At 39.6% G+C, this 13527-nt stretch overlaps 1 protein-coding gene across 1 annotated transcript; it reads right to left on the bottom strand.

The window, feature by feature from the left end:
* Positions 1-789: 789 nt before the first annotated feature.
* LOC143889196 (uncharacterized) lies at positions 790-5480 on the bottom strand. Its single transcript, XM_077393388.1, has 4 exons — positions 5006-5480; positions 4395-4861; positions 1922-3530; positions 790-1154 (listed from the first exon to the last, which is right to left on the bottom strand). Exons 1-4 carry the CDS (start codon positions 5478-5480, stop codon positions 790-792), a joined length of 2916 nt encoding a protein of 971 aa, XP_077249503.1.
* Positions 5481-13527: the final 8047 nt, after the last annotated feature.

The raw sequence follows: 13527 nt of genomic DNA, 5'->3' as shown, positions 1-13527 counted from the left end.
GATTATGATTTAGCCAAAAGTTTAACAGTTAAAATTTTTTCTAATAAATCTGTTAATTCTACTTATCTTAACGTTGCAATCAGGCCCGTTGAATCCTTCCCACGTGAAGAAGATTAGCCTCTCTTCAATCATAGATACACTGAAGTTGGCTGTCCCAAGTAGGAGGAAATATTTTATAGGGAGAAGAACATGTGTCCCCATATATGTAGGCGGAAATATTTTATATGAGGGCACATATATTTCCACCTACATGAGGGCACATATAAAACCTTATAAATGTAAATTCTTTAATTAAATATCCTATAAATGTAAATTTCAAAATATACCATAAATGTAAATTTCTCTAGATTTATAGATTTTATATGTGATCGCATGTAAGTGTAATATTTTAAAAAATAAAAAATTACATCGGAGCTCGTATGGTTTGATGATCCAAGCCGTTCATTTGTTGGGCCTTCACATATATAGGTTCTACCTCAAAAATCAATTCTATAAAATGATCTTAACTCTCCAATCTGTAGAGGTTTTTATTTTAGAATCATCCTATGTAGCATGTTATTTTACACATCTTTCAAATGAGCAATAGGTCCAGAAGGTACAAAACCATGTGGGTTGCCTCATGATGGTCTACAAAGATCAATGGTCTAAATGAAACATACATGTCTCCAAGTGGGACCCAAGACTTGATCTCGACGGTGACAATCAGCCTAGTCCTTCGCTTATTTTGATCAACTATATGAAATACTGACCTATACAATATAACTGAGTAGGTGAAGAGACCCAACCCATTTACACTTGAAATTCCATCAGTTGAGACATTTCGATTGTGTGGAATGGCTTTGGAAAAGATGGAGTTCGAGCAGAGAACTTTCCAGAGATGTGTTGCATGGGTGGCCGAGTTTGTGGATTTGCATTTACGCACGCGAGTGCCAGTGACACTGCCAGAAAAACTTCATTTTCAACTTGGTCTTCAGGATTTGGGAGCCGTGGGTCTAACACATCCTTTAGCCGTAGATTTTGGCCAACTTCAGATGATGATGTTAACAAGGAGGAGATGATATCTCCAGGGTGCCTTCCCATTATCACTTCAAGTGCTAAAACCCCAAAGCTATATACATCGCATTTCTCCGTCACTCTCATTGTGTAAGCAAGCTCTGCCAAACAAAACAAAAAGAAAAAGAAGTCAAATGACATAAAATTTCTAGGTTAAACAATGCTCTTACCATTCAAAAAAGAGAGAGAATTCTCTTAATTGTATAACATGAAACAAGTATTTCATCAAAAAGAGACTTCCATGTAAAATGAGCGTAAAACGAATTTATGCCCATTTGTAAGTGGGGAAAAGGAGGTAAAATTTGTTTCATGCCCCTTAACATTTGCTAAGGCACATTGAAACCGTACATTGGCAGACCCTGACGAGAGATGTTTGTACATGGGTTTTACTTTGATTCTCGCCTAACCGTTGGATCAGGTCCGTGTTGGCTAGCAACTTATGATCGGCCAAAATATGCTCAGAGATGGCAGATGAAATGTGACCCATTAGGCACAACTTAAACCAGTCACTTGCTCAGAGTGACTTGAAGAAAAATTTCCTCAAATTTTAAGGTAGTTTTTTGTTTTGGTTGAGCAAGAATCAGACCTTGTTTATTTTGGACTTTGAGACCGATTGTGAGACCAAAAACTTAATGTACGTTTAATTTTGAGTCCAATAATCAATTTTTGACTACCACACAGTTTTCAAAATCCAAAACAAACAGAGACTTAGGATATTGTATCTCTAGGGTGGGGCCAATCACATCAATGGTCTAAAACATTTTGTCCTTCCGTAGGTGAGCCAAATGACACAACAATAAAATAAGACACAATTTTCTAAACAATTATACCGCAACAATAAAGTAGGCACAACATAGGAGGAACTAACCTGGAGCAACATATCCACGAGTGCCTGCAAGTTCTGTCCAGTTGGATGAATCCGGCATTAGAATTCTAGCAGTACCAAAATCAGATACATGAGCCTCAAATTCTGAATCCAATAAAACATTTTTGCTTGAGATATCTCGATGAACTATTGGCGGGTCGCAATCATGGTGCATGTATGATAAAGAATGTGCCACAGCTTTAATAATATTAACCCTCTTCACCCAATCCAACTCCATCGCCCCTTTGTCACTGCTTAGTATATTAGCCAAATTTCCTCTTTCTATATACTCATAAATGAGAAACATACATCGACGATGGGAGCAAAACCCGTAAAGCTTGACAACATTGCGGTGACGGATTTCTGTTAATGCACGTACCTCATTTCTGAAACTTCTCTGATCAATTTGCTCGCCATCTTCCAATTTGTGAAGTTTTTTTACAGCTACTGTTTGCCCTGTTGGCAGATATGCTTTGTAAACTCTCCCATATCCGCCTTCCCCAATGGAGTATCTGTCATCAAACTCCTCTGTTGCATCGATGATATCTTCATAAGAAATACACCCATCCCAATTCCATATCGAAAATAGGTCTTTATTCCTTTCATTTCTTTGTCCCTCTGCATTTCTTGATCTGAGGCAAAAAAAGAAAGAAATGCCAAAAGCTAGAAGTAGAAGGAATAGTGCGCTCAAAAGAGGAAGAATGATCAATATGATAACGTTGTGTCTTTTTTTTGGTTCACCAATGTTTATTGGCTTCGAATTGCATGGTTGCAAACCTTGCGCTTTGCCGCATAAACCTTTGTTGCCGAGAAATGTCCCTTGTTGGAAGGCTTTGCTGTTAGGAAGGCTACCCACCAAATTATTGTATGATAAATCAATCGATGTCAAGCTGAGCATATTTTCTAGAGAAGATGGAATTGACCCAGAAAGCCTGTTGTGGGAGAGATTTAAGATTTCCAGCATGTGTAATTTTTGCAGTTGGGGCGATATTTCTCCTGTAAGCATGTTAAAACTAAGATCTAGCATAATTTGCAGCTCTGCTAGATTGCCAATTTGAAATGGAATGCTTCCATTCAAATGATTTCTGCTTAAGTTCAAAGAATGCAATTTCGAGCAATCTTCTAGTTGTTCTGGTATCGATCCACTCAGTTTGTTTGCTGATAGGTCCAAGATCTCCAAATTGGACAGTTTTCCCATTTCTGATGGTATCCGACCAGAAAGTTGGTTACCATTTAAACTCATGTTATATAAAGCTGTCAAGCTCCCCAATTCCTTTGGAATCTCTCCGACCAAAAGGTTTGAAGAAAGGTCGAATAGTGCTAGTTGAATCAACTGTCCAAACTCCGGTGGTATTTTACCAGCTATCAAGTTCCCTGAGAACTTTAAACTTGTCAAACTTTTACACTTGGCCCAAGTTGGAGAGAGTTCACCAGACAAACAGTTGTGGCTCAAGTTAATATATGTTAGATTTGGACAAACTCCAAAGTCTTCGGACATATTTCCGGAGAGCTGGTTTCCTTGGATATAAACACTGGTTAAGTACGTGCAGTTTGACCAGCTTTTTGGGATGGGACCCGAAAGTTGATTGTGAGATAGAGTTAGAAAGGCTAGCTTTTTAAGATCACCCAAAGAGGCCGGAATTGCACCATTAAGATGGTTATAGGACATTTCCAGATCAGCCATATTTTTCAAATTTCCTATTTCTTCAGGGATGGGGCCGGAGAGATTATTGTTGTAGAGTTGCAACGTGACAAGGTTGGTCAAGTTTCCTAATGTGGAAGGAATGGAACCTGCTAGAATGTTATCGGTCATTTTTAGATCAGCCATATTTTTCAAATTTCCTATTTCTTTTGGGATGGGGCCAGAGAGCTTATTGTTGTAAAGGTACAATGTGACAAGGTTGGTCAAGTTTCCTATTGCAAAAGGAATGGAACCTGTTAGAATGTTATCAGACATTTTCATATCAACCATATTTTTCAAATATCCTATTTCTTTAGGGATGGGGCCTGAGAGGCTATTTTTACCGAGGTACAAATGAGTAACGTTGGTCAAGTTTCCTATTGTTGAAGGAATGGAACCCGTTAGAATGTTATAGGACATTTCTAGATCAGCCATATTTTTCAAATATCCTATTTCTTTAGGGATGGTGCCAGAGAGCTTATTATGGTGGAGGTAAAACCTCACAAGGTTGGTAAAGTTTCCTATCGTGGAAGGAATGGAGCCCGTTAGAATGTTATTGGACATTCCCAGATCAGCCATATTTTTCAAATGTCCTATTTCTTCAGGGATGGGGCCAGAGAGATTATTGTTGTTGAGGTACAACGTGACAAGGTTGGTCAAGTTTCCTATTGCGGAAGGAATGGAACCTGTTAGAATGTTATAGGACATTTCCATATCAACCATATTTTTCAAATATCCTATTTCTTTAGGGATGGAGCCTGAGAGGCTATTTTTACCGAGGTACAAATGAGTAACGTTGGTCAAGTTTCCTATTGTTGAAGGAATGGAACCCGTTAGAATGTTATAGGACATTTCTAGATCAGCCATATTTTTCAAATATCCTATTTCTTCAGGGATGGGGCCAGAGAGATTATTGTTGTTGAGGTACAACGTGACAAGGTTGGTCAAGTTTCCTATTGCGGAAGGAATGGAACCTGTTAGAATGTTATAGGACATTTCCATATCAACCATATTTTTCAAATATCCTATTTCTTTAGGGATGGAGCCTGAGAGGCTATTTTTACCGAGGTACAAATGAGTAACGTTGGTCAAGTTTCCTATTGTTGAAGGAATGGAACCCGTTAGAATGTTATAGGACATTTCTAGATCAGCCATATTTTTCAAATATCCTATTTCTTTAGGGATGGTGCCAGAGAGCTTATTATGGTGGAGGTAAAACCTCACAAGGTTGGTCAAGTTTCCTATTGTGGAAGGAATGGAACCTGTTAGAATGTTATCGGACATTCCTAGATCAGCCATATTTTTCAAATATCCTATTTCTTCAGGGATGGGGCCAGTGAGATTATTGTTGTTGAGGTACAACGTGACAAGGTTAGTCAAGTTTACTATTGTTGAAGGAATGGAACCTGTTAGAATGTTATAGGAGATTCTCAGATCAGCCATATTTTTCAAATTTGCTATTTCTTTTGGGATGGTGCCAGAGAGCTTATTGCTGTGAAGGTACAACGTGACAAGGTTAGACAAGTTTCCTAATGTGGAAGGAATTGTTCCAGAGAGTGCGTTGTTGCTAAGATCAAGATGGGCGAGTTTTGGAAAGGAAGAGAATTTGAAATTATAGAGCTTACCTTGCAAACCTACAGCTGTTAGGTTTATTTGAGTGACACTTCCTACGTGGTTACATGCTATTCCCCTCCAATTGCATGGGCTTTTATTGATGGCATTGTGAAGCGACCAAGAATTGAGAGGAGCTTGGTTAAGGAGGCTAGCTTTCCAGCCGAGGAGAGCCTCTGCTTCTACTGAATTTGCCGTTGTTGAACGGCAAGAAAGCATCAGAAAGCAGAAAAGTAAAGAGAAGAGGGAGAGAGATTTCTTCAAGGCCATGGTTGTTGGTGGTGTTTGAGTTTTTTCGGTCATGTTGGATGTAGATTTATAGTGAAAAAGTCGTGTGTCCTTCTATGCGGTGCGTTGAGGGGAATAATCGTGTAGCACATCTATTCTTGTAGCAGACAATTAATGTGGCCCCACTCGTATTTTTCTAAGCGTGTAAGAACCGTAAATAGCCAACGAGGTGGAGTTTTATTACTAACCTCCTTTTTTTTTTGCTCTCCTTTCAATCTTTTTCTCCTCTTTTCTATTATTTTTCCCATGTGAAAAATAATTTAAATGACCAAAATAGCCAACTATAGAAATTTTCTATTTCTCCTTTTTTTAATAAAGACAAATGCTAAAAAGACTAGTTATAATAGAAAATTTTCCACCTCATATGAATTTAATAAGATAAAATCTAGTGAAAAGTGAGCCAGTGAGCCTACGTGGCTGCTCTCACCTGCAACAACCAGCCACAAAATGCCTTCATGCAATGGACCCTAGCAAATCCCTTTCTATTATTTTGTGAAGAAAAATAATAGAAATTTTCTATTATTTATACTCAGAGTGCCCCTCAACGTCCCATATTTGTCAAAAAGTACAGTGAAACCCACTTCATAGGACTAATCCAAACCGTTCGCAGTGTTTTATTTCCATAGGTTGATCCTAACCAAATTTGCCATTGTTAGGATGTCAAGAAAGCGTCACAAAGCAGAAATGGGAGTTGTGATGAGCATGATATTGTAGATGTATTTTCCGGGAAATGATTTCAACAAACATGTAACACATTTCACGCAACAAGATGCTTTCGTGCAACTTTGCAGTGTTGAAATCATTTCCCTTCAATAATTGTAGATTGCATGTGACATATAAAAGATCTGCTTTCTGCTTTCTGCTTTCTGTGATGAATGCGACAATAAGTATAAAGACGAGGACCATGTAACACATTTCAAAGGGCCCCAAATGTATAGACAAGGACCTTGTAACACATTTCAAAGGGCCCCAAATGTATAGACGAGGACCTTGTAACACATTTCAAAGGGCCCCAAATGTATAGACGAGGACCTTGTAACACATTTCAAAGGGCCCCAAACCCATTGAAGATTCGCCTATTTATAGATGTCTACGGGGAGCATGTAACATATTTCGGAGTTATTCGCGTGTCTCACACTCTTGGTAGCATACGTGTGAGCCCCCATTCAGAAGCTTCTCCTATACTATCCAAAGGCCCCTACCTGCCCTTGTCTCTTCACACTGTATTGGCCTTGATCTATCATTCAATTCGTTTTCGATTATTTCTCCCAAACTAGGAGACTTCTTCCATCTGCTACCCCCATTTTTTTTTTAATTTCGTTGTTTGTGTTCTTCCATATCCTTATTTACTAACTTTTCTCAATTAATTAATTATTGAAGATTTTTAATTTAGTCACTAAAATATATATAACTTAGCAATATTGCTGGAAATCTAAGGTTGACCGCTTGACCACCTTTCCACATGATTTTTTGGGCAGTGATAAATCGACCCCCAAATATCTTAAATCAACCTCCTAATATCTTAAATCGTCCCCTGTGTCTCTTTCTCTCTCCTCTGGGTTAGAGAGAGAGCGGAGAGAGAAAGACACATAACGGGTCGTTTAAAATATATGGGGGTCGATTTATCACTCCCCGAATTTTTTTGGAACTCATTTACTTCTAAATTGGGAGCTTGGAATATGGGCTTGACCACATTGGAATTCTCTTTTGTGGGAGTTAATGGCCTAGGGACTTGGTGTTTTGTTTTGGAATTGTGTTGGTCATTTTACATTTGTTAATGGCTTAGTGGTAGCTTAAGGAAGCTAAGATTAGTTAAGTCTTGTTAGTCTTGGATTTAAAGTGTAGGGTTTATTTTTGGATCGTGTATCTTCTTCATTTGCAAGCCATTTTAGTGAAATTTGAAGTCCATAACAACTTGGGCTACTTTCTTTGTGTGTTTGGTATCAAGAGAACAATTTTCTTCTCTTGAATCACATCTTCTCCCTCCAACCTATTTGGTTTTATTCCAACAAATATATGGCAAAGAGATTTCATGGGTTTTGCCTTTTGGATAATATTGATCAGTAAAATCACAAAGGAATTGGAAGAGCCAAATATTTTAGCATGCCGGGCCACACATCTTCAGCATTGGACCTGTTAGAAATGAGATTAGGGTTTAGAAGAGAGGAAGAAGAAGAGGAGTGAAGGATGGAGAGTCTCTCCACTAGGGAGCTCCTCATGTAAACGATGAATATATAGGCCCAAACCGGGGCAACTATGTACAATGAGCCCGTTAACTAATGTGGGTGTGGGTCCTAAATGTATTATGCTGTGGAGTGTGTCTCCTCACCTTGTTGTTGTTGTTGTTGTTTTTTCTTCCCTCTATGCCTACTTTGTTTCCTCGGAGATCATGGCATGGCCCCAAAGTGGACGACTTAAATGATCATAGATGGGACCTACTTACTTGATAATTCCTTATCAGTCACACGCTAATAAAATTTGGCTCCAGACCGGTCGGGAGGAACTTCCCTCCCGACCCCTTAATAGTGGGGGTGTGGAAATATCAATTCCTAAAAAGTAGGCTTGGATTTGATATTTCCACCACCCCTGCTATTAGAGGGGCTAGAAGAACTTCCTCCCGACCGGTGTGGAGCCAAAATATTGTTCCTGCTAAATTTGCTAAGGGCCCGTTTGGATACCTCATGCATTTGTATTTTGATTTGGATTTGAGTTTTGGATACAAAACACATCAATCATCTTCATGATCATGTTTTAAGAGAGAGAGAAAGAGAGGGTGAGGGAGGGAGGGATGCCTCGCTGCTGCAGGAGCAATGTCAAGGAGCAACGATGGTGACGGAAGCTGCCACAAACGTTGATTTCCAAATAATGTCTCGCAGAAAAGATTTGAAAATCAGAATTTTTTGCAGTTACATAACTGATTTGGAAATTCTAAGGATCTGATCTAGTTCAAAATATCAACTAAATCCATGGAGATTAAGGGTATGGTCCCAAAGTTGACTACTTGAATGAACATATATGGGACCCACTTGGATGATAATGCCTCATCAGTCCCATGCAACTAATCTGACTAGTTCTGTTTTGTGTTGATTACCAGGTCTGTAATTAAGTGAATGACATGTGTGAGTTGGTGTGTGATGTGTGTTGAACGGATGGGCGTGCCAATTTGTAAAGTAAATAACCAATGCAGATGATGTTTATATAATATTGTAGCATGTTACTTTACACATCTGTCAAATGAGCAATGGGAACAAAAGCTCCAAAACCATGTGGGTTGCCTCACGATGGTCTACAAAGATCAACGGTATACATTAAAAATACATGCCATCCAAAAAAAAAACAGTAAACATACATGTCCCCGTGTGGGACACAAGACTTGACCTCGAGGTGGCTATCAGCCTAGTTTATCTCTTATTTCTATCAAATACACTGACCAAATAAGCAAAAGTGAGTAACTTGCAAAGTATTTTTCTTTCCTTTGCATAAAAGCAACTTAGCAAGATTTGAAAAGGTGAGAATTTATATAGTGGCCGACCTGAGATTTACAAGGGCAGGGTGAGGATTGGAATCATACTATTAGTCTAATTTGTAGGGCCACCTCACTCATACTTTTCCTCTGCATTATTACTTTTCTTCTGCTGTGGTCTACAAGGAAGAGGGATTGGGGCTCATTTATTTCCAAACCACATGACTTTTCTAAGGCCCAATGGAGAAAATGGACAAAAAATTAGCTGTCTGACAAGTGTTTTTTCTTTGCACAAAAGTGAGAAGCAATTGAAAGAGGAAAGAAGTGTGATTAGTTAGAGATTTGAGGTCAAAATGTTGTTTAGTGATCAATAGCATTCAAGTATGGGAATATTATTGCCTTTGGCGTAATATTCGCGATCAACGTTTCTGAGAGCGATGCATCATTTTTCGCCGGAATTATGGGGTGTGGTTTAGATGTCTTTCCAGCAACCTATCTGGGTCTTCCTCTTGGTGTGGGTCGACCGAAACACAACCTATGGGCTCCTATTATTCAAAGGATTGAGCGACATTTGGCCACCTGGAAGCGCCGGTTGGTTTCCAAAGGAGGTAGATTAGTGCTTATAAAGGCCGTTCTATCCAATATGCCGATATATTTTCTATCTCTTTTTCAATGTCCCGCCTCGGTTGCTAAACGCATCGAACAAATTCAGAGACGCTTCCTGTGGGGCGGATCAGGGTCTTCCAAGGGGGTCTCCCTGATTAAATGGAGTATGGTCTGCTTGCCTACTAAAAATGGAGGTTTGGGTATCAGGAGGGTTCAGAGTTTTAACCAGGCCCTTATGGGCAAGTGGCTGTGGAGATTTGGCGAAGAACAATCCTCTTTGTGGGTCCGGGTCATTGGAAGTAAGTATGGTTCAGATCATGGGCATTGGGACTCTGTTGATAATTTTAAACTCAAAGGTCTCACGGTTTGGAGGGACATCTTGAAGTTGAAGTCGTTATTTGCTCCTGGCGTCCGATTCAGAGTATATAGGGGGGATTAGATTCGGTTCTGGCAGGATCCTTGGTGTTCGGACGTTCCTCTTCAAGTGATGTTTCCTGACTTATTCATCGTTTCATCTCAGAAAGAGGCCTGGGTATCGGAATGTTTTGCAAGGGAACATGGGAAGGTGGCTTGGTCTCCTAAGTTTTGCAGAGACTTCTTTGTTAGGGAGTTAAACTCTTACAGCGCCCTCCTCTCCTTATTGGATTCTTGCTTCATCAAGTCTTCGGGCGTAGATCGTCGGATTTGGATTTGGAATCCTTCGGGGATATTTTCAGTCAAATCTTTTTATAACCATCTGATCCCTTCTTTAGTGGAGCATGTGTCCTCCTCGGTTTGGAGACAATCTTGCCCTCCGAGAGTTGCTTTCTTTGGGTGGTCGGTTAGCTGGGGCCGCATTCAAACTATGGATTTTTTTAGGAAACGAGGAATGTGGTTAGTAGATCACTGTCCTCTATGTTTATCCGCTGGGGAATCCATTGACCACCTTTTCATACACTGTAAGGTCGCTCGCCATATTTGGGGTCTTATTTTTTCTCGTTTTGGAATCAGTTGGGTCCCCTCCAACTCTATGGCTGAATTCATTCAGAGTTGGGCCTGGACTCCTTGGAAAAGGAAAGGCAGAACGCTGTGGAAGATGTGTCTCCTGGCCTCATGGTGGTTCTTGTGGAAAGAGAGGAATGCTCGTATCTTTGAAGGGAAGGCTAGATCTCCCTATTGGATTTATATTCAGTTGATAGCTGCGGTCATATCCTGGGCTCGAAGCCTTCCCCTGTTTCGTTTTGTTTCAGCTTTCGACCTCTGGGAAGGATGGTCAATCATATGCTTGGAATCGGCTACCAAAGTAAAAATCCTCCCCTCCTGGATTCCTCCTCCTCCGGGGTCCCTGAAACTTAACTTTGACGGATCGTCTATCGGCAATCCAGGAATGGCAGGAGTAGGGGGGTTATGTAGAAACCACAAAGGGGAAGTCCTCTGGGCCTACTCGGGGCCTATCGGAGTGGCAGACTCAAACGAGGCAGAGGTCCGAGCCGTTCATAGCGGGCTTCTCTCGATGCCTCGTCTAGAGTGCGACAAAATTATCGTCGAAGGGGATTCCTTAAATGTTATTCGCTGGCTTTCGGGTAACGCTTCTCCCCCTTGGCGATTTTTGCCTCTCTTAGAGGAAATAGAGGACAGAGCTAAGGGCTCCTCAATAGTTTTTCGCCATGTCAGGAGATCAGCCAATGCGGAAGCAGACACCCTTGCCAAGAAAGGAGTCTTTCGGGCCGCGTTTGAGTGCTTTGACTATCTACCTCCTTGAATTATTGTACTGCTATCTTTGTATTATCTTTGTTCCTTCAGGACCACCTCGGTTCTGTTTTTACATATATATATATATATATATATATATATATATATATATATATATATATATATATATATATTCTGTTGCCCTTTAAAAAAAAATTATTGCCTTTGGCGTGGGTGTGACATATAAAAGATCTGCTTTCTGCTTTCTGCTTTCTGCTTTCTGTGATGAATGCGACAATAAGTATAAAGACGAGGACCATGTAACACATTTCAAAGGGCCCCAAATGTATAGACGAGGACCTTGTAACACATTTCAAAGGGCCCCAAATGTATAGACGAGGACCTTGTAACACATTTCAAAGGGCCCCAAACCCATTGAAGATTCGCCTATTTATAGATGTCTACGGGGAGCATGTAACATATTTCGGAGTTATTCGCGTGTCTCACACTCTTGGTAGCATACGTGTGAGCCCCCATTCAGAAGCTTCTCCTACACTATCCAAAGGCCCCTACCTGCCCTTGTCTCTTCACACTGTATATTGGCCTTGATCTATCATTCAATTCGTTTTCGATTATTTCTCCCAAACTAGGAGACTTCTTCCATCTGCTACCCCCAGTTTTTTTTTAATTTCGTTGTTTGTGTTCTTCCATATCCCTATTTACTAACTTTTCTCAATTAATTCATTATTGAAGATTTTAAATTTAGTCACTAAAATATATATAACTTAGCAATATTGCTGGAAATCTAAGGTTGACCGCTTGACCACCTTTCCACATGATTTTTTGGGCAGTGATAAATCGACCCCCAAATATCTTAAATCAACCTCCTAATATCTTAAATCGACCCCTGTGTCTCTTTCTCTCTCCTCTGAGTTAGAGAGAGAGCGGAGAGAGAAAGACACATAACGGGCCGTTTAAAATATATGGGGGTCGATTTATCACTCCCCGAATTTTTCTGGAACTCATTTACTTCTAAATTGGGAGCTTGGAATATGGGCTTGACCACATTGGAATTCTCTTTTGTGGGAGTTAATGGCCTAGGGACTTGGTGTTTTGTTTTGGAATTGTGTTGGTCATTTTACATTTGTTAATGGCTTAGTGGTAGCTTAAGGAAGCTAAGATTAGTTAAGTCTTGTTAGTCTTGGATTTAAAGTGTAGGGTTTATTTTTGGATCATGTATCTTCTTCATGTATCCTCTCTGCTTTCTGCTTTCTCTGATGAATGCGACAATAAGTATAAAGACGAGGACCATGTAACACATTTCAGAGGGATTTCAGCACAACCATGTTTTGATACAAGAGCCTTGTAACACATTTCAAAGGGCCCCAAATGTATAGACGAGGACCTTGTAACACATTTCAAAGGGCCCCAAACCCATTGAAGATTCGCCTATTCATAGATGTCTACGGGGAGCATGTAACATATTTCGGAGTTATTCGCGTGCCTCACACTCTTGGTAGCATAAGTGTGAGCCCCCATTCAGAAGCTTCTCCTACACTATCCAAAGGCCCCTACCTGCCCTTGTCTTATTGGCCTTGACCTATCATTCAATTCGTTTTCGATTTTTTCTCCCAAACAAGGAGACTTCTTCCATTTGATCCATTGGACTAGTGCCCTGTTAATGCATAAAATTTCTAACCATAGCCATTACCTCATATGAAAAGGAATTGATGTCAATCACTAAACCATACTCTAGAAACAACACTGGTTCAATTCGTTTCCATTATCTTTTTTTACATCTTAGTCCATCTGTTTAAATTGGATTTTCAGTATTCAAATATTTAAAACATAGTACTGACTTATTGAATTGAACGTTACAGATTGAATCATAACTCAAAACTATGTGGAACATAAATCTGTGGATAACACAATCATTTCACAATCAGAATTTTCCAATGAATTTAAGAAAAACTTTTCATGATCCCTTTGAGTCACAAACTGATAGAAGGACCTCATTTGCATAAATCATTTGAAATATTTTAACCAATATAATATGTTATGACACCCGAATCAATTAAATCAATATAATGAATTTCAGTTCATAACAATGAAAGTAAGCTATCATATCTTTAAACAAAATCTCTCAATCATCATAAAGATAACAGATTACAAGACTCTTCAATTTATTTCAGCATGGATAAGCTAAATAAGTTTACTTCCTGCAAATCATTTGGACATCAACATTTTCTTGTATGTACTGATAATGGGGATAATATCTTGTGTTAATGT

This window comes from Tasmannia lanceolata, unplaced genomic scaffold (assembly GCF_043159265.1).
Source record: "Tasmannia lanceolata isolate RefF3 unplaced genomic scaffold, GAP_Taslan_0.1 ptg000013l, whole genome shotgun sequence".
Taxonomy (NCBI): domain Eukaryota; kingdom Viridiplantae; phylum Streptophyta; class Magnoliopsida; order Canellales; family Winteraceae; genus Tasmannia; species Tasmannia lanceolata.
The sequence above is the reverse complement of the archived record's forward strand: the minus strand, read 5'-3'. Positions and strand labels throughout refer to the sequence as shown.

Excerpts from the sequence above, each read along its gene's own strand:
- LOC143889196 (XM_077393388.1), bottom strand. The coding sequence starts at position 5,480 with ATGGCCTTGAAGAAATCTCTCTCCCTCTTCTCTTTACTTTTCTGCTTT. Across the intron at positions 4,862-5,005 it reads CTCCTATAACATTCTAACAG|GTTCCATTCCTTCCACAATA; the intron begins GTTCCATTCCTT and ends ACATTCTAACAG. Across the intron at positions 1,155-1,921 it reads TCGTGGATATGTTGCTCCAG|AGCTTGCTTACACAATGAGA; the intron begins GTTAGTTCCTCC and ends TTTGTTTGGCAG.